This window comes from Neolamprologus brichardi, chromosome 7 (genome assembly GCF_056152115.1).
Source record: "Neolamprologus brichardi isolate AB-2024 chromosome 7, ASM5615211v1, whole genome shotgun sequence".
NCBI lineage: Eukaryota > Metazoa > Chordata > Actinopteri > Cichliformes > Cichlidae > Neolamprologus > Neolamprologus brichardi.
This window is the reverse complement of record NC_142110.1, coordinates 36,434,851-36,462,259: the sequence shown is the minus strand read 5'-3', so window position 1 is coordinate 36,462,259 and position 27,409 is coordinate 36,434,851. Positions and strand designations below refer to the sequence as shown.

The following is a 27,409-nucleotide window of genomic DNA, read 5'->3' as shown; positions in this document are numbered from 1 at the left end:
AAACCAGCAGCACCTGATATATATGATACTAATATAATACATATACATATATAATCCATACTAATGATGAAGGAACTGAGCTCACAGTCCATTGTTCATTCAGTGAACTACTCAGTTTATTTTGGGCCTCAGAAATGCTCACTCTGTTTGTACATCACTGTCAGCAATAGACTCATTCTGCTGTGTGGACAGGAACACATGTGACATCACTTCCTGTTTGTTTGTGACCGAAGAGGAAGAATTTAACAAGGAATCATTTAGAAGAGTTTCAAACATCAACTGATTGAATCCATGAATCTGAAAACGTGTTTGTGAGTGAAAGAGACAGACATGTACAGACTGAACTATCTGTTCAACAGTCAGAGTGTTTCTGTAACAGGAGACACTCTTTACACCCCACTCAGCACAGGGACACTGAGGCACCAGGAGACCATAACATAAACCCAGGATAAAGAGGTTCAGTGAATGTGGTTTTGAAGGTGTGGAGGTGGATCAGAGTGTCAGAGGAGACTCTGTAGAAGGACAGAGTGCCAGCAGGACAGTCCACATACACTGCTGCTCTGTTAGAGACAGTGGAGGAGGAGGAGGAGATGGATGTTTGTCTGTTATTGTGACAGACAGAACGAGGACCATCATCAGAGCAGATCAGACTCCAGGACTGATCATTTCCTCCAAACACACAGTCATAACTGCCTCCTTTCCTACTGATTCTTCTGTAACTCACTGATATATAAACGTCTCCTCTCCACTCGACCTCCCAGTAACAGCGACCAGTCAGACCATTTCTACACAGCAGCTGTTCCCAAACATCAAATCTGTCTGGATGATCAGGATATGACTGAACCTCCTCCACATGTGTTACCTTCCTGTTGTTGTCAGACAGTTGGAGCTTTGTGTTCACTGTGTTTGTGTCGATTGTGAGTTGACAGGAATCTGATGGAGAGAACAAACACAATCCAGCTGCAGTTATTGATCCATCATCTGTTCATTGATTGACACTTTGATGATGACTCCTGACATGATGAAGATGGTTGAATGTGTGCTGCTTTGTTTTCATGAATCCCATTAAAAACACACTTACACTTCCTCAGACCTGGTGTCAACCATCGGACTCCAGCAGGCTCCACCCTGAAAGGAGGAGGGGGGTCAGAGCAGCACAGTCAGCATGCACACATGGACATTACATGGCTCTCATACACACACTGTTACACACTGAGCTCAAAGCTCGGCTCCACTGTTTTATTCAAAGAAATCTACATTTATTTATCAGCACATTTAAAAACAGGTTGAGCCAAAGTGCTGCACAGAGTAGAGATAAAATAGGAAACATACACAGTAATTACTATAAAGACTCGTCAGAATTGAAAGCTACAGAGTACAAATGTGTTTCCAACCGGGTTTTAAAAATGTCGAGTGTTGGTGACGACCTGATGTGAAGGGCGACTGTTCCAGAGTTTGGCTGCAGCGATCGATAAAGCTCACCTCTGTTTTTACGTCTAGTTCTGGTCAGAAGCTACTTATCTGCAGACCTGAGGGCTCGACTTGGATTATTTTGTTAAAGGGAGATAAGATGGATCCAATCCATTCAGACATTTAAAGACAAACAACAAGATCTGGAAGTGGATTTTACGACGTACTGGTAACCAGTGGAAAAAGCTGGAAAAAGCTGGTGATGGGTCGTCTAGCACAGACCCACCGCTGGAACCAGACATTTCATGAAGGCGAGAACTGTGACAGCGCCGTTCCTTCACTTGACCTCAGTCGCTCTCGTCTGCTCCCTCGTAACACTGCTCTTTATTGAGGTTACATGAATATGCATAAGTTCATTAACATATGACGTCTTACACAGGTATGAACAAAGAGCACCAGTCTGTGCATAGTGTAGGTATGTGTGTGCGCGTATATGTATGTGTGTTCCAGATGTGACCCTGTGACCCCAAAGCTGGTGCTAAGAGTCCAGCGGTCCCCCTAACAAAGGGCTCTTATACTTAACCAGGCACAGAGTAGGTGTCCTCCTTGGACAAAAGCAGCAGAAGAACATAAGCTGAAGGCACAGGTGTCGGGGCTCAGCCAGGAGCTGACCTCTGAGAAGAGCCGAACAGCAGAGCTGCAGAAGGCCGTGGAGCAAAGCAAGGAAAACATCAATAAACTTCAATCTGACGTGTACAAAAAAGACTGAGGTTTCTGCCCTCAGTAAGAGCTCAAGGCATCAGAGCAGAAACTGAGCATGGCTCAGGAGGAGCTGGCTGCTAATCGAACCCATCAGTCAGGCTTAGAGTCCCAGATACAGGACTTGAAATCAGGCCGGAGCTTGCTGGAGCAGGAGGTTGCCAAACCTTACGAGAAGCTCCAACAGCAGGAGCAAACCCTGAAGGAGCTACAGAAGCAAAAAGGGTCAAGTTAAGGAGGAGCTGGACAAGGAGAAGATGCAGGACACTGGAGAAAAGGACTGCCTCAATTGGGGCCAGAACCAGTATGGACAGAACTTTGGGCAGCAGCACCAATGGACGCAAACGGACTGAAAAGGAGGAGGGCAGGACCCCAGGGCACGCTTCAGGCCGTGGTTTACCCAGAACACCAGAACAGGAAGGTGATGAACACAAACACACACACATCTACATACACTGACTCAGACTCAAGAGAAACACACATATGAACACATATGCACTCGTTGATTGACTGAGAAGTGATCTACACACACACACACACACACACACACACACACACACACACACACACACACGCACGATTGTGCAATGAAGAGTGATACACACACGCTGATGCAATGAGGAATGCTTTACTAACAAATGCTATGCTGATACGCAAAATGCTGCACACAAACGTTCAAATACAGAATTTGTTACAACAACAAGAAGCCATTGATTGTTAATTCGTTAAATGCATTTCATGACACCCAGAGGGCATTTGTGTAGATTTAGGGGACAGGGTCTAAAGCAGTTTGGTTATGAAAACAATGTCTGTGAGTGATGTCTGTTTATGGCTCAAGGCCTCGCCTGAATTGTTTACTGTGCTTCACACAGCCTGATAAGGAGCAGTGGTACAGAGTGAAAATGATGAATTAATGGTGTGAGCCTTATTTCGGAGCGCCACATTTTTGTGATTGAGATTTAATTTGAGGAGGAACACACTGAGAAAAAAAAGAAAAACAAAAAAGAAAAAAAAAAGAAAAGGGGGCCAGCCCTTGGTTTTACGTAAGCATCTCACGTGTATTTAACACAATTGCCTCAGGCTTTAAAGATCTGTACGAAATTCAACAACTCAATTTGTTCTCATTGAGATGACACGATACAATCCAGTAAGAGTTGTTAGTTGTTGAACTCACAATTCACAAGACCGCATAAGATTTCAAACTGCAGAAAAATCATTGGAGTTATAAGAGGCAGACAACGACACACACACCACATGCATGCTATTGCTATTTATTGTGGATTAACCTCTCAAAGGCAAGCACAAAATAATTCTGCCTCAAATACAGGATATCATAGCTTCCCTGTATTTCCTGCATTGTTGGCATGCTGGTGAGTGCTGTTGCTCCATAGTAAGAAGGTCCTGGGTGCAAGTCCACAGTCTGGCTAGTTTGCAGTGGTTTCTCTCTGGGTATTCTGGTTTCCTGCCACAGTGAAAAGTCATGCAGCTGTTAGAGCTAGGTTAATTGATGATTCTAAATTATCTGTGAATGTAAGTGTAAATGGTTGTTTGTTTCTAGGTGAGAGACTGGTGACCTGTCCGGGGTGCACCCTGCCTCGTAACCTATCACTTCAGGGTTATTTCCCAGCCCTCCTGCGACCAGGATAAAGATAGGAGGATGGTAGTTGTTGTAGACCCATTGAATTTTTATGGTAACCAGAATCTAGACTTTGTTGAACCGTATGCAATATGAAGACAACATGTAGTATTTAAGCGACCAAGTAGCATTTGGATAAAAGTTATTGAATAGTGTTGAAATAAACTGACAGAATTGTGAAGGATTAAAATATTCCAGGAGCTCAACTTACTCCATCTGAACATGTTTTAATCGTGTTTTATAAACACAAAATGCACAGGTTTACTGAATATGAAAAGGTTGTGTTGATTTAACTCAGTTGTTTAAGTTTCTACCAAAGCAAAACATTTGTGTGCAAAAAGTGTCCACTATTGAATCAAATAAGTCCAACATGTTTTTGTCAGTGCAAAAAGAAGTTACGGTACCTGTATTCCTACACAATATTGTCCCAGGAGGGAGAAAAACTTTCTGGTGAAGTTTTGGTTGATTTTTGGGTTTTGCTTAACATTAGGTTGATTTTATCAGTGAGGTTTGGATTGTTTTCTTTCTCTAAGAGAGAGAAAGATGGTTTTATGCTTGGACATGTTTCTAACGGGCCCCAGTATTTGTTATTATATGAGTATTTTATTGGTTACGTTTGTTTTTGCTTTTTTTTTTTACAGTGCACTGAAATAAGAACATCCTAGAGGAGTGATCCACCGGTGGTGATATTTTGGTATTTTGTGAGTTCCTGATTTAATAAATCAGCTCTTTAATCCAGGCCTGAGAGATTGAACTTTAAAGCGCTATAAAACATGAATACTAGAAACAGTCGCAAAGTATTTTTCTCCATAATTATAATGGCCTCTGGAGAAATTCACTTATATGGGACATTGATCACATGAGAAGTCCTGAGCCTAAAAGGATTGCAGCGAGTCAATCCAGTCCAAAAAAAACAAGGAACTGTTTTTCCTTTAAAATGATGATGTCAGCTTGCTGGTGATGGAGGCTCGAATAGGTTCCGCGTGAGACTCCATTATCAGCAATATCTGGTATGAATGTGTGTGAATGTATGCATGTGACTGGACTGTGATGGACTGACGACTAAAAGTTTTAACTGACTTGATACTGAGACAAAAACGGTACCGACTTTAGGATTAGTAAATGTCCACAAACAATTCACCCAGCCTGTAAAAGAAGGGTGGATGTTTTGTCTTGCTTTGTTTTGTTTTTGCAGGAACAGAAGGATGACAGAGACTAAAGGGGGAGGCTGTAGCTTCACATGAGTGTGAACTGCAGACTTAACCCTTTGGTTGCTAATTTTGAGTTACTGATGTTTGCATTAAGAAAATTGTGTTTTATTAGCTGTGTTTCGATTAATGTATCACATTATATTGTTGGGAATGTTAAATGCTAAAGTGAAGAAAAGCTTTGATTTCACTCATGACTGAACATGTTATTATTAACCATAGCAGGCCACTGTAAAGAGTCAATTAACTTTTATAGAGAAAAGAGAAAAAAAGCCAAAAAACTCTATTGATGTCTATGAATAACAGGGGAATGATAGACTTGTCACATTCAAAATAGAGTTATGTAATGACAAACACTGGTCCATGTCATTTAGGTTCTCTATTGAAATAGCCAATAATTTAGAAAAGTAGGATAGAACCGACAGGGGCATGTGCTGAGATGTGGTGCTGCACAAGAACAAGAGCAAAATAAAGAAAAATTATTGTGTTTAGCTTTGATAAACTAAAATTAAAATGTACCATTACACTCAGAGGATCAATAGGAAATTCAATATATGCTAATTTTGTGTGAAGTACATGACTGATAACTGTTCTGTCCTGAGCTTTTGTTTTTACAGCACCCACTTGACCACACCAACAGTTTCTCGCCACCAAAAGGGGGTGTTTTACTGTTATTTTAGAATCAGCATTATTGTTACATCAGAATCATATAACAAGCATTGCATTGAACATTTATTGAAGCTATTGACATTACATTAACATTTGTATTACAGTGATTGTTATAACCTCATGTTAATCTTCTATTTACAGGTGTCAAAAGTAGTCAACAAGTTCATGTTGAAGTGAAGTTCATATTAATACAGGTTTTGTTTGTAGACAATTGTGAAGACGCAGGCTCTGGGCGGAGCCAGGAGTTGAACAGATCTAACATGACAATTAAATTGGTTTCATTCCCTAACACAGGATGACAAGACTGGAGCAACGACACTGGATAGGAGAAAGTCTGATACTTTCTAAGATATGAGGTCACTAACCTTTTCTTTTAATTTTCTAGCTCCGTTGAATTGACACATGTTAGAATTAGAAATGGCTAATTTGTTTTTGATGTCTTTTATTAGAATGAGTGGTTTTAATCATTTTCATACATACCTTGCAAATGTGCTTATAATGAGTTGGCACTCGGTCTTTTGAAGGTCATAAGCTTCGTTCGGCGATAGTCCGGACTGATAAAGTGTAGGAAATGCCAGTGCAGCGAGCGAAATGCAAACACGCTTACACACACATTAACTAAATTAGGATAAGTCCTTGGGACATTCTGAATGTTCTAAACCAATTCTGAACCACCAAAAGATCAGTAGACAGCAACATTAGATTGTTAGAGCTAGGAAGAGAGGTGTTTTGGTTTTCTGTCTCTTACAGAGAAAGGAACAGACACCAGACGAGGTCACAGATATACGAGGATCCTTCGCAGCAGAGACAGACACGGTGACTGCTGGAACATCAACTGGGTTCAAGTGTCATGGCATTTTGGGCTTCAGCAATCCATCCATCCATCTTCATCCGCTTTATCCGGGGCCGGGTCGTGGGGGCAGCAGCCTAAGCAAAGAGGCCCAGACCTCCCTCTCCCCAGCCACCTCCTCCAGCTCGTCTGGGGGAACACCAAGGCGTTCCCAGGCCAGCCGAGAGATATAATCTCTCCAGCGTGTCCTGGGTCTGCCCCGGGGCCTCCTCCCGGTGGGACATGCCTGGAACACCTCACCCAGGAGGCGCCCAGGGGGCATCCTTGTCAGATGCCCAAACCACCTCAGCTGGCTCCTTTCGATGTGGAGCAGCAGCGGCTCTACTCTGAGCCCCTCCCGGATGGTCGAACTTCTCACCCTATCTCTAAGGGAGAGTCCAGCCACCCTTCGGAGGAAGCTCATTTCCGCCGCTTGTATCCGCGATCTCGTCCTTTCGGTCACTACCCACAGCTCGTGGCCATAGGTGAGGGTAGGGACGTAGATCGACCGGTAAATTGAGAGCTTCGCTTTTACACTCAGCTCCCGCTTCACCACGACGGACCGGTGCAGCGTCTGCATTACTGCAGCTGCAGCCCCAATCCGTCTGTCGATCTCCGGCTCCCTTCTCCCATCACTCGTGCACAAGACCCCGAGATACTTGAACTCCTCCACTTGGGGCAGGAACTCATCCCCGACCCGGAGTGGGCACTCCACCCTTTTCCGGCTGAGAACCATGGCCTCAGATTTGGAGGTGCTGATCCTCATTCCCGCTGCTTCACACTCGGCTGCGAACCGCTCCAGTGCGATCTGGAGGCCCTCACCCGATGAAGCCAACAGAACCACATCATCCGCAAAGATCAGAGATGAGATTCTGAGGCCACCAAAGCGAAAGCCCTCCGCCACTTGGCTGCGCCTAGAAATCCTGTCCATAAAAATTATGAACAGAACCGGTGACAAAGGGCAGCCCTGGCGGAGCCCATCACCCACCGGGAACGAGTCCGACTTATTGCTGGCAATGCGAACCAAGCTCTTGCAACAGTTGTATAGGGATCGAATGGCCCGTAGCAATGGGCCAGACACCCCATACTCCCGCAACACCTCCCACAGGACACCCCGAGGGACACGGTCGAATGCCTTCTCCAAGTCCACAAAACACATGTAGACTGGTTGGGCAACCTCCCATGCACCCTCAAGTATCCTCGAGAGGATAAAGAGCTGGTCCAGTGTTCCGCGACCAGGACGAAAACCGCATTGTTCCTCCTGCATCCGAGGTTCGACTAGCGGACGAACTCTCCTTTCCAGCACCCTGGCATAGACTTTCCCGGGGAGGCTGAGGAGTGTGATCCCCCTGTAGTTGGAACACACCCTCCGGTCCCCCTTCTTAAAGATGGGGACCACCACCACCTCGGTCTGCCAATCCACGGGTACTGCCCCTGATCTCCACGCAACATTGCAGAGGCGTGTCAACCAGGACAGCCCTACAACGTCCAGAGCCTTCAGGAACTCGGGGCGGACCTCATCAACACCAGGGGCTCTGCCACCAAGGAGTTGTTTAACTGCCTCAGTGACCTCGCCCCCGGAAATTGGCGCGTCATTCCCCTCATCCCCAGACTCTGCTTCCTCCTCGGAAGACGCGTCAGTGGGATTAAGGAGGTCCTTGAAGTATTCCTTCCACCGCCTGACAATTTTCTCAGTCGACGTCAGCAGCGCTCCGCCAGCACTATACACAGTGCAGGTAGAGCACCGCTTTCCCCTCCTGAGATGCCTGACTGTTTGCCAGAACCTCTTCGAGGCAGTCCGAAAGTCTTTTTCCATGGCCTCTCCGAACTCCTCCCACACCCGAGTTTTTGCTTCAGCCACTGCCCGAGCCGCATTCCGCTTGGCCTGTCGATACCTGTCGGCTGCCTCCGGAGTCCCACAGGCAGGTAACTAGCTCCAGCTAGTTACCTCAAAAGGATGGATCCCATAAACACAGCAATAACCATGAAGGGGTTGGCAGAAATCCAGGAACACCAGACCAACGAGGTTCGGTCAAAAGGGGACACATTTCTGTTCCTTTTTCTGGGGAACACAGCTGTGACCCCAGAATACACAGATCATCGTTTGAAATCGGGGCAGAATAATCCCTTGATCTGTGCAACGACTAAAGGGTTGTCTAACCCCTGAGGTTGAAGAAAGAAGAGCAGAGGATCACCCGACTGGAAGACACTGGTGCCTACAGCAATAAAATAAAGGCTAAAAGCTCCTCAGACAGAGGTTCTAGTCTGAGTACGTTTGGAGGGTATAAGGTAGCACCGAAATAAAGCTGTGGGAGAACTGGGGAGTGATGGGAGTGTCATCTGTACCTACTATTGTTGTTATTGTAATAATAGTTTTTCTTGCATCTGAACTGCGCAAACACAGAGGTCATCTCACATATGGTTCACCCAACAGGGGGACAAAGGGCCTCAGGAGTAAGAAGAAATGAACCCGGCAACACTGGATTGCAGGGTGTAAGTGAGCTCTTTAAGTCTAAAGAGCTCATCAGGGGGAATTGTCGGATTATAATATTATTTTATGCCATGTTAGACCCCTAATTAAAGATTGTGAATTATTATGTAGTTTTAGTTTGCATTATTCTCCTGAATTAGAAGAAGGTGATAACTATTACATTTGGTAATCTGATTTGCATTACATTAGACTGCTGATTTATTGTGAATGAATGATATTGTTTTATGATGCATTATACTGCTGAGTTATAAGAAATACTGTTCCAGAAAGTCATCGCCTTATTTGTCTGACTAGAAGAGAACAGAGCATACTGCCCCATCTCAGCAGGAGCAGATAAACAGGGAGCCAAGGTCGTAGCTTAGGCGCTGTGTGAGAGAAAGAATGTGAATGTTTAGGCTTTTATGATTAGGTGGGGGCCACTAGAGGCTATAAGAGTTTGATCAAGGCTCCACCATTTTGAGATCTCATGCTGTCTGCTGTATGGTGTCCATCTCCCACGCGTGTGTTCATTAAATCATCGTTTGACTTGACCCGGCCGGACTAGTGTTGTTATTTTTGGTTTTTCCTCTTGTATCCGTAACAACTCCTAAAATCTTCGCTAATTTTCCCCAAAGCATATCTTCTATTTAAAGTGTCCTGCAGTTTCCCTTTAAGTTTGATATACAGCTTCTTATGAACACCGGCATTTTATCTTCTAAACAGGATTCAGTTCATTTAAATCCTTTAACTTAAACATGAAAATAACAATTTCTGCCTCAGTTTTACCATATCTAAATTATCAAACACCCCAAATGTCATAAAATGATCCTAAAACCCATTTCAAATTAAACCTTAAATCCCCCTTATGTGACACGTCTTATGTGTCACAAACTCAAGATGTTTCACCCGAGCTTAGGAAATTAACAGAAAAAGGTTAGTCATATTATTTCTCCAAACACCTCAGCCATCCTCCTCTCAGGTATATCTGCTCCTGCCCTGCAAACCTGTGTTTAAGGAATGAAATCAATTTAATCATCATGTCAGATCTTTTCGAACTCCTGGCTCCATTGTGGGTGGCTGTAGCTCAGGAGGTAGAGCAGGTCACCTACTGATCGGAAGGTTGGTGGTTCGATCCTTGGCTCCTCCAGTCTGCATGTCAAGTATCCTTGGGCAAGATACTAACCCCAAGTTGCTCTCCGATGCGAATGTGAATGTAGCTAAATAGCACTAAGTATAGATAAAGTGCTTGTGAGAATGGGTGTGATTGGGTGAATGTGGCATGTTGTATAGAGCGCTTTGAGTGCTCCGAGAGAGTAGAAAAGCGCTATATAAGAATCAGTCCATTTACCATTTACCATCCACATCCTGCATCCTTGGAACTTCCTAGAAACAAAACCTGTGTGTTAACCTGAACTTCACATTTCATACTCTGTTTTCCCCACTTATGATCCAATCTGTGTCATAAGAAAGAAAACTTAAAACAGAACAGTTATCAGTCATGTGTTTAACCTTAGTCCAGTCTTTATCTCAGTGTCTATTCGGTCCAACTTTAGTCCACATCGTCCGTCCAGTCACCGTCCATTTACACATTCACTCACATGCATTCACACGAGATATTGCTGATAGTGGAGATTCCCACGCAAATAATCAGATTCTCCACCCTCAGCAACATGAGCTCATTCAGTTGTTTTATTTTGTTTTTTAGGAAAATAGTTCTTTATGCTCTTGGACTGGATTGGCTCGCGGCAATCCTTTTAGTCAGAGACTTTCAACCTGATCAGGTCCCCACAGGTAGCCTTCTCCTCAGCCAGTTGTAATCTGGAAAGGTCACCTTATGTTTGTTCTCCCGGAAATTTTTACAGCGCTGTCAATTTCGTCTTGCAGGCCTGCTTAGAACAAAAATGAGAAAAAAGAGAGCTGATTATTAGCTCATCAAAGCACAAAACAAAATCACCTGCCTGGTTTTGTCTAAGTGCACTGTTACAAAAATAATGGGCCCCTCTTAGACATGTCCATGTTTAATAAAACTCCCTCTATTAAAATAAGAAGAACACCCAAAGCAAACTCACCGAATCAACACGCAACCTCAAAAATCTTAAACACACAGAAGTTTTGCCACAAGTTCTTCAGGGTCCTGACACTCTCAGGTCAACTGACATAATTTCACCTGCTCAATACACAGAAAATCTTGTTAAAAGCCACACAATTTGCACACCATCATCACTAAATTCTAAATTTTCTTTTCTAAAAACTACTACACACTAAGCGATTTGGACAAGATGATAAACAGACTCACATGCTCAACATGCTGTCTAGTCTTCATGAGCTCTCTTGTATTTGTAAGGTTAATGCATTTTTTGTTTGTGTGTGTGAGTTTGTATACGTTTCTTTTTGCAGTGTTTCAGACTCCTTCACAATTTTCCCTTTAAACAGTCAGTTTTCTCTTTCCCAGGTTCGCTAACCCAAATTTTGATTTCCCACATTAAATAACAGCATTCCTCTGTGTTCAGCCAGGAGTGAGAGCTCGCTGGTGAGGTTCAGTGACACATGGCGCTGTAAACAATTCAACCAAAAACTTGGCCTGAACGTTTCCAGTGATGTTAACCTATAACTTTCTTCCGACCGCTGCCTGTGGAAAAGTGATCCAGGTCTGCTTCCACCTACAAATAACAAAACTGAGACATTTTCATTATTATCATGAGTGCTTAAACGACCTGCCTCTCTCTCTCCGGTCAGAAATACCAATTTATGTCATGTATGTAAGTGTAAGCTGCTTCTTCATTGCATTTATGTTATGTGGTCATATTAATTGAGTGTAAGCTGCTTCTTCATTGCATAGGTATTTTTGTAAACAGGTGTAATTCATGCCTCTTTGAACTGAGCTGTGGATTCAAACTGCCTCACTTCTGGTTCTTTCCAAAAATAATTTCACATGTAACAATTTGTGTATGTGTGTTTTCTATTCATTCATGTAATCGTTAGTTCATGTATTTATTTTCCTCGGTCTTTCTCTTTTCTTTTCTTTTTTTTTTTTGATGTGGTGGACAATCCTAAACCTCGATGAGTTAGCTTCCATTTTCAATCCAATTATATCCTGTACTCTTGCACTCAAACTCGTCCGGGCTTGACCTCTCACTGGTCCCTGTCCCTCTTCTCACAGTGTCCTGTGTGGCCTTCAAATCTCCAGGAAACACAGGCTCAACTCAGCTGTTTTCTTCTTCTCTGTTTCTTCTCTATTAATCTTTCAGTCTTTTCTTGTAGGTTAACTCCCAGCATGGCAAATATCCAGTGCCTTCAAACAGTCATGTCACTTGTCAGGTTTCCAGCTTGTAATTCAAAGCTCATGTTCCGTCAGTGGTGTTCATACATGCTGCTGCTTGACCCTTCAGTGTTATAGGTCAGTTGCACTGACTTTGCCTGCTGTTAACTCTTCAAGTCCACAGGGTTCTGTCTGTCTTCTGTCTTCATCAGGAGATCGACTGTCCTTTAAGCTTCTTCTCAGGATGGGGACAGAATGAGAGGTCAAGCTGTCACTTGGTGTTCGCTCGCTCTGCGGTAGAGTATCACTTCCTGTTCCTGCTCAAACACAGTGGTGTTTCTGAGTAGCTTATTTGCTTAGCAATTTAATTAACAACTTTTAAATACATTCTTTTTTCAGAGTATAATCTTCACGTGCTTTATCCGAAGCACACTTTCTGTGTACTCACTACCTAATTTATAGCCAAAGTATTCACTCACTGTCTCTGTACTGTTTCGCTAGCTTAGCTTAGCTCGTAGCCAACTCGTTAGCACCATGGCTACTTCACCTGTCCCTCCTGCACTTTCTTGCTCATTGTGTCAGATGTTTAGTTACTCCTCGGCCTCCTTTAGCAGTAATGATATCTGTAACAAATGTAGCATATTTGCAGCTCTGGAGGCCAGGATTACTGAATTGGAGACTCGGCTTCGCACCCGTCATTCACCCTTAGCTAGCCAGGCCCCTGTAGCTGGTGCAGCCGAAGATAGCGTAGGCCCCGCTAGCTGTTCCCCGGCAGATCCCAAGCAGCTGGGGAAAGAGGGTGGCTGGGTGACGGTGAGGAGGAAGCATAGTCCTAAACAGAAGCCCCAGGTACACCACTAACCCGTTCATGTGTCTAACCGTTTTTCTCCACACGGCAACACACCCACCGGGGTTCAAACTCTGGTTATTGATGATTCTGTTCTCAGACGTGAAGCTAGAGACACCGGCAACCATAGTCAATTGTCTTCCAGGGGCCAGAGCAGGCGACATTGAAGGAAATTTAAAACTGCTGGCTAAGGGTAAACGTAAATTCAGTAAAATCATAATTCACGTTGGCAGTAATGACACCCGGTTACGCCAATCGGAGGTCACTAAAATCAATATTGAATCGGTATGCAACTTTGCCAAAACAATGTGGGACTCTGTAGCTTTCTCTGGTCCCCTCCCCAATCAGACCAGGAGTGACATGTTTAGCCACATGTTCTCCTTAAATTGCTGGCTGTCTGAGTGGTGTCTCAGAAACGATGTGGGCTTCATAGATAATTGGCAAACCTTCTGGAGGAAACCTGGTCTTGTTAGGAGAGACAATTCATTATTATCAGGATGTCCAAAAAACTCACTGAAAAGCCTTCAGCTAATCCAAAATGCTGCAGCAAGAGTACTGACAGGGAGTAGAAAGAGAGAGCATATTTCTCCTGTTTTGGCTTCCCTTCACTGGCTTCATGTTAAATCCAGAATTGAATTCAAAATCCTGCTCCTCACATTCAAGGTCTTAAATAATCAGGCCCCATCTTATCTTAATGACCTTGTAGTACCATATCACCCTATTAGAGCACTTCGCTCTCGCTCTGCAGGCCTACTTGTTGTTCCTAGAGTATTTAAAAGTAGAATGGGAGGCAGAGCCTTCAGTTTTCAGGCCCCTCTTCTGTGGAACCAGCTTCCAGTTTGGATTCAGGAGACAGACACTATCTCTACTTTTAAGATTAGGCTTAAAACTTTCCTTTTTGCTAAAGCATATAGTTAGGGCTGGACCAGGTGACCCTGAATCCTCCCTTAGTTATGCTGCAATACATGTAGGCTGCCGGGGGATTCCCATGATGCATTGAGTTTTTCTTTTTCTGTTAGGTTTTGTAATGTTGATTGTCATTTATGCTTAGAAATATCTACTTATATATGCTTAGAGTTTTATAATTAGTTTTAGATTGGTAGAGGTGTTTAATTAATTGTGTAGTGATAGGATGTGTGATCTTTAGCAGGCTGCAAAGGCTTGGTGTGTATTCAGAGTGTTCTGGAATCCACACCTACATCCTGGGAGCATGGGAAGAGGTCGTACCTTGTTTTATTGTTTTATGGTAGGATTAACGTGGCTATATCTGTTTTAGTCTAAGTGCCTTTTGTTTAGATAGACTGCTGGACTTTCCAGACCAGTAGGTTTAGGGAAGTCATTTATGGGGTCATACTCTGACCCCACACACACACACACACACAGTATTCTTTGTTCACATGTATACCTATGTAAGATGTTATATGTTAATGACCCTATGCATATTCATGTAACCACAATAAAAGGAGTGCTATGGGGAACCTGGCTGAGAGTCTGACGGGGGTCAAGTGGTGGAACGACACTTGGCTCCAGGCAGGTCTCCCTCATGCATGAGTAACATGAAGAACTTTGCCTACTTCGTGTCTTGCTTTGCTGTGTAATTATATTGTCTTCAACGTTCCAGCGAATAGGTTCAAGCTACAAACCTATCATTAATTGGTCCTTCGATGCCGGATCCCTGGAGTCGACATTCACCGAGGGGAGAAGAGACACACTGAAAGACTGACGTCAGCCAGGAAGTTCCTGTGGATGAACTGTCTGTCTTTCCTCCTCGATGAATGACGATCGGCGGGATCCCAGGCTGATATTACACGCTAAGCAACACCGAGTAAGTTTAGAGTCCAACTCTATAACTGTACGTCTTCGCCGCTCAGTGGGGCGTTGTTCGTGGCCGCTTAGTGGGGCTAAAATTCGCATAACTGTACGTCTTCGCCGCTCAGTGGGGCGTTGTCCGTGGCCGCTCAGTGGGGCTAAAATTCGCCGTCTTAGTGGGGCGATGTACAAAGCCGCTCAGTGGGGTTTTTTTGTACAGAAGCATTAAGTCGCAGAGTTGCGCAGTTCGAACTTTTTTGGTTCGCCGTCTTAGTGGGGCGAAATGTAGACCGCTGTGTGGGGTCCGCCGCTTTGTGGGGCATTGAGAAGTTCCGCGGGGTCCAGATTGTGCTGGACAATAGGCCTATTCTTTGTTGTTGTTCGTGGTGTTTGTGTTTGTGTGAGTGAGTGTGGAGTAGAACACGTGGTCTGAGACGCCAGCTGTTGTTGTTATCATGGGTTCCTAAGCAACCAAGAGTGCGTCAGAGGGTGACAGATGTTTATGCTGGACTTTGGCAGCGCAAAGTATTTAAATAAAAGAGAGTGACGGCTCCTTAGCTGCGCGGGTTCACGCGAGCACGGTCGCGCGGGTTTCACGCGGACCTGAGCCGTGCGGTTAATCGCAGGCTTATAAATGGAAGAGATTCAAATGTTAGAAGTTTTCAGAAAACACACCAGCCTTGAAGAGCGTGTGGAGAAGGCCAGCCCACATCAGCAGCACTTAAGATATGCTCTGGTGAATGGCTTTCCCCCACCCCTTGCTGACACAAAATGTTTATTCTTTAGCTTGCCCTGATCGACAACAGCCTGTGCTCCAGACCATAGATTTAATTGAGGTGGATAATTGTTAATCTGAATTAAGCTTAGGGTTGCTCAAATTCAGTACAATGACATATGAGATGAAGTAAAATAGGCAAATATTTAAACTGATGATGTGCATAGAGGCACTTGACCTGTTTGAAAGACTGTTGTCTTATTATGAGCCATTGTTGAGCTATAGAGCACACCTATGAAAACAACTAATATGCTGAACCCTGTATGAAACAGCTGAAAACTACATGATGGAGAAGCTGAATTGAATATGAAAGTGCAAGTCTTTGCCACTGTGGGGCAAAGCACACAACCACTGTGTGAGGTTGCGTTGTGGTCTCTTTTGAGCTGATGATCAAGCTACACATTATCAGATCAGGAGCTGGCTGAGAACTCTTCAAAGAGAGGGAAACAGAACTATGATAACTGTGATAACTGGAGTGTGCAGCGTTTCCATGAGCAGTTTTCCTGCATCTTGACTCATGTGTGTAGAGAGTTCATAGCATCAGCATCATGTTTTTGTTTATTTGTTTTGTTGGGTTGAAAATAATTAAATAAACTTGTGATCATACTTATGGATCACCATGGCACATGCCATTGGCCAAATGATTTATTTACGCAGATGAAAAAAGTGAGTGTGAATGTGTCTGACGTCACAGTGTTTTTGTGCGCTGTGTAAAAGTAATTGCCTCTGATTGTGAGAGCGGTGATTCTGCAGGTCACCAGCTATTGAAAAAATAAAGAGTACAATAGAGACAAAATTTACATTGTAGATGAAAAATAATCATAGGAAAAAGGTTTTGTGTTTATCAGCCAAGAACAACTACAATCTCATTTTCTGCTTTTAAGAAAGGAGAGTTCACAAAAACAGAGAGAGAGATGTGTGTTGATTAAGCAGTGATAATAATAATGAAAATGTCTTAGTTTGTCACTTTCAGATGAAAAGCAGACCTGAATCAATTTTTCACATGCAGCGGTCGGAAGAAAGTTATAGTTTAACATCATTGGAAACGTTCAGTCAACGTTAAGTTTTTGGCTAACTTATTTACAGCTCCATGTGTCCCTCAATCTCACAAGCGAGCTCTCACTCCTCCCTGAAGACAAGGAATGCAGCTCCAAAGAACAATAACATGGCAGATAAAGAGACAGCAGCAAAGTCCTGGGCAAAGAGTCCCAGCAAGCAGCAGCAGTGTGGACAAACAGCATCAGAGAAGAAGAGCAAACCCATCATCCTGAATGATTGGATGAATGGCACTGTGTTTCCAACAAGCTGCAACTTCACTGTGCATGTGAAAAGAACGTTTGAGGAGAACTGAGGAGACTGTTGGAGTTTGACATTTGCCACCTTTGGAGTAAAATGGCAAGAAGAGACAGTGAAACACAGGACAAAGCTGAAGGACAACTGCCGGCTATTGGACTGTTGAAGTGGGAGAGGACAACAGAGTGAGAGCAGTGGTGAGAACACATAGGAATTTTGTTGTTTAATATGGGAAATCAAACTTGGGGTTAGCAAACCTGGGGAAAAGAAAACTGTCTGCTTAAGTTGGAAAGTTGTGAAGGAGTCTAAAACACTGCAAAAATGAAACATACAGAATCACACACACAAGCAGAACATGCATTAACCCTACTAACACAAACACAAGAGAGCTCATGAAGATTAGACAACATCTTAAGCATGTGAGTCTGTTTACCATCTTGTCCAAGTCACTTAGTGTGATGCAAAGATCAGTGGACTCATAGCACATTAGTTAAGAAATGATCAAATAATAGCAGAAAAATGTGTAGGACAGGCAGCTTTAAGAACATGCCCTGCTGGAGATGCAGCTCCACAGACATTGATTAAACCTGCCTAATAACACAAACACACATGCAATGAAGATCAGCTTGTTGTCTCTCATCAGTGTTAAAATAGTGTGAATTTAACAGACACTTGTTATCAAATGCTGAATTTATCCAATGCTGAGAACTAACTCTCTAGGTTGCAGGACAACAGTTTAACTTTTGTGGGAAAAAAAAGATTCTGGCTTGACCACCCAGTGATCAGACAATAAATTTAGTTGTTAATATAGTGAATTGGGAGATGCTTCCTGCTTGATTGATGCAGCACAAATAATTTACTGTATGAGGGGAATTCTATTTTTGTGATAACATTTTGAACATGCATTTCTGTTGTCCTGTCATCTTAGTGGGTTAATAGCTGATATGCAAATTAGTTGATCGTTCTTAGATTAAGGAAAGGTGACTGAATTCTAGCACGAGTGAATGAGATGTGTTGGAGTCTGTTGTGTGTTGAGTGGAGACTCTAAAACACTGAGTTTCCTGTTTTGATGTGCAAGTGAATCCTGTACCTAAATACACAATTCTGAATACGTCAGAACAAACTTCTTTTGTGAAGTGCATGACAACATGTCACATGTTTTATGATGAAGGGAAAAAGGAAAACTGAATAAAATGGGTGTGTGGCCTAAATGAGTGAAGAGCACAGACCTGTGGATTAAACTCATAGCTAATAATATATTAGGCTTATGTTGTGTGTTGTGCAGCTGATGGTTGGTTTGGAGTGAATCTAGCTGATGATTTTTCTTTTGTTGTGAAGTTGAGCCTGCCAATTAGTATGATGGTATGATAAATCATGCTAATGGTATGATTTACCCTCCTGAGATGAGGAGCTTGTGTCATGACGTAACAAGGCCTTTTTATTTTGTTACTTTCACTGTGCACTGAAAGTTTTGTTCGATAATCTCTGTTTGAGCAGATCTGCACGATTAGAACAGAAAGCGCTGTACGACACGTCGTCGAGAAAATTGTTACAAGTGAGCTTCTCCACATTAAAATGGGCTCAGGAGAAAGTCACTTATCTGGGACAATTAGAGAGTAAGTTCCTGCCCAAAAAGGATTCAGCGAGGTAATCCGATCTAAAGTTCTTCTTTTTCTTTTTGAAATGACGTCATTTTGCTGAGAGTGGAAACATAATGCGACGATCGATTCCACTATTAGCAAAGCAAGAAAGAATGAATGTATGAATGAATGAGTGAAAGAGAAAAAAAACTGATTGGTAAAAGCTGACAAAAGCTGACAAGGCTTGACCACTACTCAAGGTTAACCTCCACCTAGACAGGACAAAGGGGTGGATGAATCTATGCGTGTTTCCTTTTACAGGAGCAGAAAGATGCCAGCAACATTCGAGGTTGCGTGATGATTTAACCTTTTAGGTGCCACTTTCTGTGTTTGTCCATCTACCAGGGGTGTTATTCACTACTTTGTGTTGCTCACAGAAAAACTGTGAGAAAGAGTGTATACATCTGCGCAGCGCTAACATTTGCATTTTCTTTTCTACAGCATTACAGTTCTTCATGTGATTTGATCATGTGATTTATACCAGGACAGCTGGTTAATGTTTTTTCCTACTATAGGATTTCTGGGTTTATGTGTGAAGAAAACTGTGTTTACAGGTTATGAGTGGTGATGCTGTTACACTGTGTTTTTGGAAAAATGTGAAGGTTACTTTGACAATGTGAATAACATGTGAGAAATTTCCTGTGTTGAAAACTAGTGTCACTTCTTTCCACAGCTATGGATGGTTAACTTTATGGTCCTTTTATAGCACCTCTGGAACCTGTCGACCTGCGTCTGACCATCGGGATGGTCAATGTGTATTGCTAATGTTTGTTTTTCTAAGAGTACATGTAGAGGATTCGGCAGAAGCGGACAAGTGACATGAGAAAAACAAATAAGTTTTTTGAGCTCCTAGTGATACATGAGTGGAGTGACTTTGCTTAAGGGAAGTCACCGATTACATTAATGTTAACTGAGCACATGGGATGATCCATGTCTGAGGCGAATTATGGAAATACTTGTAGTTTACTGATTTGAGAAAACCTGCACATGACACTTGTCTTGCTGATGTTGAATGCTTTATTACTCTTATGATACAATTGTTTATAGGTGTGAAGTTTGATTTCACTTCCAGATCTTGTTTTCCAGGCCATGATGGTGTGTATGCAGGCTCCTGGCAGAGCCAGGTGTTAAGCAAACTTAATATGCAAAACACACTAACATCTTTTATTGCAGGGTTACGGAGCTACTCCGGAGGAGATGCCCTGATGTTGCCTGGGACATGATCTAGCTAACCTTGTTTCTTTAAGACAGGAATCTAGGTTTGATGAGTTGACTCATGGGAGTGTCCATGCGTCAAGAGGAGGGGTCCAGGATTAACATGAAACAATGTTTTTTATGATTGTTGCAGTGATTTGTGTGATTAACAGTTCATTCAACAGGTATTAAACCTATGCAAGTGTTGCATTCAGGTTCAGATGAGGCTTTGATGGCCTATAAGTGAAGTTCACTGAACTAAAGAATGTGGTTTGATGATTGTTGACATGCTCTCCAAATAGAAGTTTTTCCTCCTAGCAAGGAAATATAGGTGCAGCAGTCAGAGTATTGCTGGAAGGGATCTCCTGAGAAATCTCCAGAGGCCCAGTGAGAAACAAGAACCATTCCAGGCATAGCTGACAGTCCAGGCAGTGGTTGAGGTCAAAGGTCGAGCTGTTTGGGCCCATCATGAGATCAGACTTTGGAGCCACAGGAAGGAACTGAAGCTGCGTTGGAATGAACGCTGTGCCAAGGGGGCTTTCCAGAGGCCAACAGAGGAGATTGTGGACAACAGACGGGCACCTGAAGGATGAGGGGAGCGTGCCAAGCTCCATCGACAGCGCAGAGGGAGTCTAAGGATGGCATCATGATTCTGTGAAAAGCACATGAACCAGAAGCTATGGTGGTGATGGCAGCAGTTTCCTATGAACATCACCTAATGCTGTGCCACTGTACTGTGCATATGATGACACTCTGAAGACTGCTGGGATCTTAACAGCAGTAAGATAACTGGACCCAGCACCCTTTCCACAGAGGGGTTTTTCTGCAGAGCATGGACAATGGAGGAGTCATAAGTATCCCCCTCGCAGGACGAAGGCCTGAAGTGAGGTGATGGGGGTTGATAGAGGCCATAAAACTAGAGTGCTGAAGAGGTCTGCAGCTTTGGAGATAACTGAGACCCATGTTGACAAACAACAAAGTCAACTGGTATGTTTGAATGTCTATTCTACATACATTTGGACTCTGGTCCTATGGACAATGATGGAAACAACTGGAAGAGACATTTATGACGCCCTGCAGAACTTAAACCACTCTGTAGAGAGACATGTGATTTGCACGCCCAGAGGAGCACCACCAAGCTGAGATGTTTTTGAAAATGTTACTTTCTTATTTTAAATATTAACTTAACAATTCATTTGTTTGCTCGTAGGATGCAGTTTGCCATTGGATGAGATCAATGAGGAATGGGATAACTGCTAATACATTTGTTAAACTGAGTACTTTTACAGTAATTTAGGGTGATTGACATATGCTGAGTATAAAAATGTTTGCATTGACACTGTCAGACATGAGGTATTCATAACTGGGAACTTTTCTAGCATAAAGGTCAAAAAGGGGGGAATGTTAGGTTTTGTAATGTTGATTGTCATTTATGCTTAGAAATATCTACTTATATATGCTTAGAGTTTTATAATTAGTTTTAGATTGGTAGAGGTGTTTAATTAATTGTGTAGTGATAGGATGTGTGATCTTTAGCAGGCTGCAAAGGCTTGGTGTGTATTCAGAGTGTTCTGGAATCCACACCTACATCCTGGGAGCATGGGAAGAGGTCGTACCTTGTTTTATTGTTTTATGGTAAGATTAACGTGGCTATATCTGTTTTAGTCTAAGTGCCTTTTGTTTAGATAGACTGCTGGACTTTCCAGACCAGTAGGTTTAGGGAAGTCATTTATGGGGTCATACTCTGACCCCACACACACACACACACACACACACAGTATTCTTTGTTCACATGTATACCTATGTAAGATGTTATATGTTAATGACCCTATGCATATTCATGTAACCACAATAAAAGGAGTGCTATGGGGAACCTGGCTGAGAGTCTGACGGGGGTCAAGTGGTGGAACGACACTTGGCTCCAGGCAGGTCTCCCTCATGCATGAGTAACATGAAGAACTTTGCCTACTTCGTGTCTTGCTTTGCTGTGTAATTATATTGTCTTCAACGTTCCAGCGAATAGGTTCAAGCTACAAACCTATCATTTTCAGTCACCTTTCTTGCTCACTATGTATTAACAGACCTCTCTGCATTGAATCATATCTGTTATTAACCTCTGTCTCTCTTCCACAGCATGTCTTTATCCTGTCTTCCTTCTCTCACCCCAACCAATCACAGCAGATGGCCCCGCCCCTCCCTGAGCCTGGTTCTGCCGGAGGTTTCTTCCTGTTAAAAGGGAGTTTTTTCCTTCCCACTGTCGCCAAAGTGCTGCTCATAGGGGGTCATATGATTGTTGGGTTTTTCTCTGTATCTATGAAGCGCCTTGAGGCGACTTTTGTTGTGATTTGGCGCTATATAAATAAAATTGAATTGAATTGAATGAGAGGTCAAGCTGTAAAATTTTAAGCCAAAGTCTGGCCTGTTTTCATCCCAATTCTGTTAATCTATCCTTTTGCCGCTGTACTCATGTTTTCAGGTTGAGAAGAGTCCACCTGTATTGACACACTAAAACATGTAATTAATATCATTTTATTACTTTTTCTTAAGACATTCAGTCTCTAATTCCTCTGTTTTCATGTTGCAGCGTCTCTCACCAGCTCACAAGCTATAATCAGACTTCCTGTTTGACGCACTCACACACACTTTTCTCTCAGACTTCCTCTTTTTACGCACTCTGCTATGAACCTACGTAGTGTTATTATTACTTATTTATTATTTTGTAAAAATCACACAGAATCACTCAAATCCAGTACTCACAACATTCACACACTTAGAATCACTCAAAATACGCTTTCCTAAGAGTATTTTATGAAACATGCTGTTCAGAATCAGAAAGAGGAAGTAGACAACACCCAGTTTAGTGCGTATGTCCTCTTAAAAGAGAAGAGAAATAAACACATATGGGACAATTCTCCCCATTTTAGACAAAATATGACATTAAATGTCCTTTTCTAAGTCATGTTCTTCTTTTCACACAACTCTTGGCTTCCAGGGCATAAAACTTTGAACATAATCTTTTTACTTTACCAGAACTATACCTAATCTAAATCCTGCCTCATTCACTGCTGAAGTTCTAGTTCAATGAACACATGTGTCGCAGTTTAAAATTAAAAGAGGAAGTAAGTCACACCCAAGAACTGTGTGTGTAACCTTTGGACTTATAACTCTGATATAAGTCCACACAGTGCGCCGACTATAGAGAACCTGCAACTTCAGTTTGTTTGTTTTTTTAATTCTCTGCACACTTGAAAAACTGTTTCTGTCATTTATCTGCCCAAGAACTTCATCACATGGACCTCGCCGGGTCCAGTAATCTTCAGCACATGTATCTCACTGCAGCCAGTGAAGATTTAAAAACAATTTCTTGTCTCAGTGCACCCAGCATTCACTTATCAGATGGACCACAGCCGATCCATCAATATCAACACAATTGTGTATCCCCATGTACATAACTTATTCTTCACTTGTATCACAGCACATCTAGTAATATCTTCAGAATTACTTCATCATAGTAAACATTGATTTTCCTTTAAAATCAATTTACCATTAGAACTCAAGATCACAGCTGACTCGATTCTCTGAAATCCTGAGTCAGTTAAACACCTTGTCCAGCTCAAGGCGTCCTTTTCATCAAACTCATCGGAAGTAGACAGCGCCCAATCTAACTGCGCATGTTGTTACTGAACAACACACACACACCAGGCAATCCTTCATGGATCATTAATCAACATCCAAACCAACACAGTCCGCATTGATTATTCTTCTGGACCTCAGCGGATCCACCAAAATTCATGTAAGTATATCAACCATTCACCGATTTATTTCTTTTCCTCAGACCACGCCGGATCTGTTAATATCAACAACGCTGCACACTCAGAAATGTACAGCTGATTCTTCCCGTCAGACTGCGCCGGATCTGTTACTTCAGCACAATAAACACTGATTTTCCTTCAAAATCAGTTTACCAAGAGCCACAAAACCATTTCTGACTCGATTTTCTGAAATTCTGTGTCACTTAAACATCCTGAAAGCACCAGGTGTTTTCTGTCGGACTTCCTCGTCCGAAATTACTCTTTTTACTCACAACTAAGTGTCTCCCAAAATGATCCTGTGATCATAACCTATTTTTAAACCAAGGTCCCAAGTCTTGGTAGATGGTCAATCTCCAGTCCCGCACGCCGGCGGCCCCTAATAGACGTCTCTAATAAGGAGGGGGTCTGCACCCCTGAACTTGACACTTATTAACCCATAAAATGACCAACAACCTATGATCCTGTGTTTTCCTAAACACACATTGGTCTCTTTTCTCTCTTATTTCTTCATAACATCTCATGTTACTTTTATCTCAGTACTGTCTTTTTCTCAAAGTTTCATTATCCTTACTTCAAAGTTTCTCATTACTTCAAAGCTTCTCATTACTTCAAAGTTTTACTTTATTCTCAACAATTCAGTTTTACCACTACTGAGCCAATTTAATAGTTAAGATCATCTAATCAGCAAACAGATAATTTAGAATTCCGCCAATTTGCACAAATTTCCTTATTGAACAGGTTTGTGCCTACCTTTAAATCTTTTTAGACCGGTCTTCTGTTCGCTTCATATCAGATCCAACCTTCGGCCACATTTGTTCTCTCTGTATCATGACGAACCGGGCGGAAACATCCAATATTAAACCCCAATTCTTTTGTCCCCATGACAAAACAGAGAAAACCGACTCATTGTGTGTTAAAATATTGATATTTCTTTTTATTCAATCATCTTCTGGAAGAGAGAGACCCCTGCACAGCTCAGACGCCAGTTGCAAGAGCTCTAACATTTTTAGCTTCACATGTGTCTTATATGGTGTTATTTCTGTACTTCAGATGTCACACACGTCACACACAGTTTCAAACATTGCTTATATGGAAAGTTCCTCTTTTCTGTGTCTTTATCTATTAATATGCCTGTGCACTAAAACTTCCTGTTTTTCAGTCTGGCTGAGCACTTAGTTTGTGAGTTAAAAGTGGCCTTGCTCTACAAGCCTTCATTATTAAAGTACATAAAACAATATAATAGGAAAATAAGGATACTAAGGATATTGATTTCATGACATGGGCCACGAAGGACACACCCGACCCATCCTTCAAATTCGGGGAAATGAAGGACGCATTTGTCGGCCGCATTTCAAGGAGTCGACGAATTGGGACAGCCCTCGTCGCCTGGCTGTGACGTAATCAGCCTTCAAATGCAGCCTCCGGAGGATGCAGCCGACGTTTTGGGACACAGCTAATTTGAGCAGCTAATGCTAAGTACGTTGCCGTTTCTAGCTAATGCTAATTTATCCACTAATGCTAACAATGTTTTTTCTTACTTTTTAACAATATTAGTAGCTAATGCTTATACTATTTTTCCTTCAATTTTAACAATGTGAGCAGCTAATACTGAGTAGGTTACCGTTATTAACTATTGCTTATTTGATGTGACTTAGCATCATCCATTAATGCTAAATCTTTTCCCTTGCATTATAACAATGTGATCAGCTAATGCTAAGAAGGCTGCGGTTATTAGCTAATGCTAATGTGATGCGAGTTGGCATTATCCGATAATGCTGTCACTTTTCACTTGCTTTACGCTCTAAGTAGGCTGCCATTAGCGGCTAATTCTAATTAGGGGTGAATAATTATTACCGGCTAATGCTAATATCGTTTTCCCTTTCCCTATATCAATGTGAGCAGCTAGTGCTAGGTAAGCCGATGCTAGCAGCTAATGCTAATTTGATGTGAATTAGCATTATCAAATAATGCTTACTATTTTCCTTTAAATTATAACGATGTGAGGACTTATGCTAAGTAGGCTTCCATTACTAGCTAATGCTAATTTGACGCGACTTAGCATCATCAGTTAATGTTAACTCTTTTCCCTTGCATTATAACAATATGAGCAGCTAATGCTAATTTGATATAAATCAAATTAGCATTAGCTAATTTAGCATTAGCAAATTAGCATTAGCATTATTACAGCGGTCCCTCACTATAACGCGGTTTACCTTTCACCTCGCTGTTTCGCAGATTTTTTAGTGCAAGTTTGCATGCTTTTTTTTTTTTACATCACATTGTGTCCTGCGTCCTGATCACTGCAGACGATCTCCTCCGTGACGACTCTCCTGTGCAGTACAGAATCGCTGCATCGATCGCTAGCAGTGTGACTCTGAAGTGCAGTACTGTATGTCCACGATGTCCACGAAACGTTTTGCACCGGCAAAAATAAAATTGGCTACTTGATTTCACCTATCGCTGATTATTTTTTAACTTGTTTTGGACCGTAAACAAGGCGCGAATAGGACACCGGAAACAAGTCTATAAAGTGTATCTAAAGTTACAAAATGTTGTCTCTGTCCAAATATTTATGGACCTAACTGTAGGTCTACTTTTAATGAAACTCTCAACATGACTTATCAGTTATCATTAATGTTCCTGCAAACAGATTCCTTGGAGACCCCTTGGAGCTCTTCCTCCTCTATCAGACTTTTCCATACCTGAGAGTGTCCAATTTCCAGCCTGGATCCTTTAGTCCAGCCGACAGCAGCTTCAATCCTGAACCTCCCGGATGATTGTAGCTCAGGTCCAGCTCTCTCAGATGGGAGGGGTTGGAGCTCAGAGCTGATGCCAGAGAAGTACAGCCATCCTCTGTAATCAGACAGCCTGACAGACTGCAGACACACAAAACAACAATCCGTCTGTTATCCATCTCTATGGCAGCATAACTAAGGGATGGTTCAGGGTCACCTGATCCAGCTCTAACTATAAGCTTTATCAAAAATGAAAGTTTGAAGCTGATCTTCAAAGTAGAGAGGGTGTCTGTCTCCTGACCTCAAACTGGGAGCTGTTTCCACACCCAGTCCAACATAGCCAGGCTTTCTTTGTGTTTGCTGCTTTGACAAAACCTCAAATCCCAGTCAGAGATGATGAGCATCATCACAGTGATGATCATTTCTCTGTTAACCCAGGCTTTCTGCTTCAGGATCTGTACACGCTCACAGAACAATGAGACCTTCAAACATTATTTCACTAAATGGATGGACTGAGCTCAGCCTACAGATGAGCTGGATAAATAAATTTGACCTCAGTGTGCTCAGTGTTCCTGTCTATTCCTAACATATTCCTAACATGATAGCTGCACTTTAGAGCTCTAAAACTGGAACTGACACATATTTAAATACTTCATGTTACTCAGTCCATTCAGTTCGGACACTCGCCCACAGTCCAACAAAGGAAACATGGAGATCACATCAGTTTGTCACCAAAGTCTAATTATGCCAGAGGGCAGTGTTGATACAACTAAAGTTATTTGTAAGCAAAGTTGAGTTTTTTATTGTCGGAGTACTTCATGTCTGAAGTATCACTTAAATGCATTACACGCTGTTGATGGCAGCAAACAAACAACCCAAATAAACAGCGGTGGGAGGCTTGGGCAGACTACGTAGGATCAGCTTGTGGGAGGAGTCTAGATAAACCAAAGAAAGACAAGCTAACAAACGCCACAGTGACGTGGATAGCTACAAACTTCAGGCTGATTAGTGTTGTTGAAGAAGTCGTCTGAGGAACGTTCTTAGGATCAACAAATGACGGCATG

At 42.5% G+C, this 27,409-nt stretch overlaps 1 protein-coding gene across 4 annotated transcripts in view; it reads right to left on the bottom strand.

Annotated features, from left to right (window-relative positions):
* LOC118453508 (NACHT, LRR and PYD domains-containing protein 3-like) overlaps nucleotides 1–27,409 on the bottom strand; it is a 454,485-nt gene that overhangs the window by 182,675 nt on the left and 244,401 nt on the right. For 2 of the 4 annotated variants that reach the window (XM_087843549.1, XM_087843548.1), the window contains exons 8-10: nucleotides 26,313–26,486; nucleotides 1,082–1,128; nucleotides 27–933 (exon numbers count right to left, since the gene is read on the bottom strand). The exons of the other annotated variants lie outside the window; for them this stretch is intronic. In XM_087843549.1, coding sequence (XP_087699675.1) covers nucleotides 401–933; nucleotides 1,082–1,128; nucleotides 26,313–26,486 — 754 coding nt within the window. In that variant the 3' untranslated portion in view covers nucleotides 27–400. Of the gene's footprint in view, nucleotides 1–26; nucleotides 934–1,081; nucleotides 1,129–26,312; nucleotides 26,487–27,409 lie in introns of those variants that run through there. 4 annotated transcript variants of the gene reach the window in all.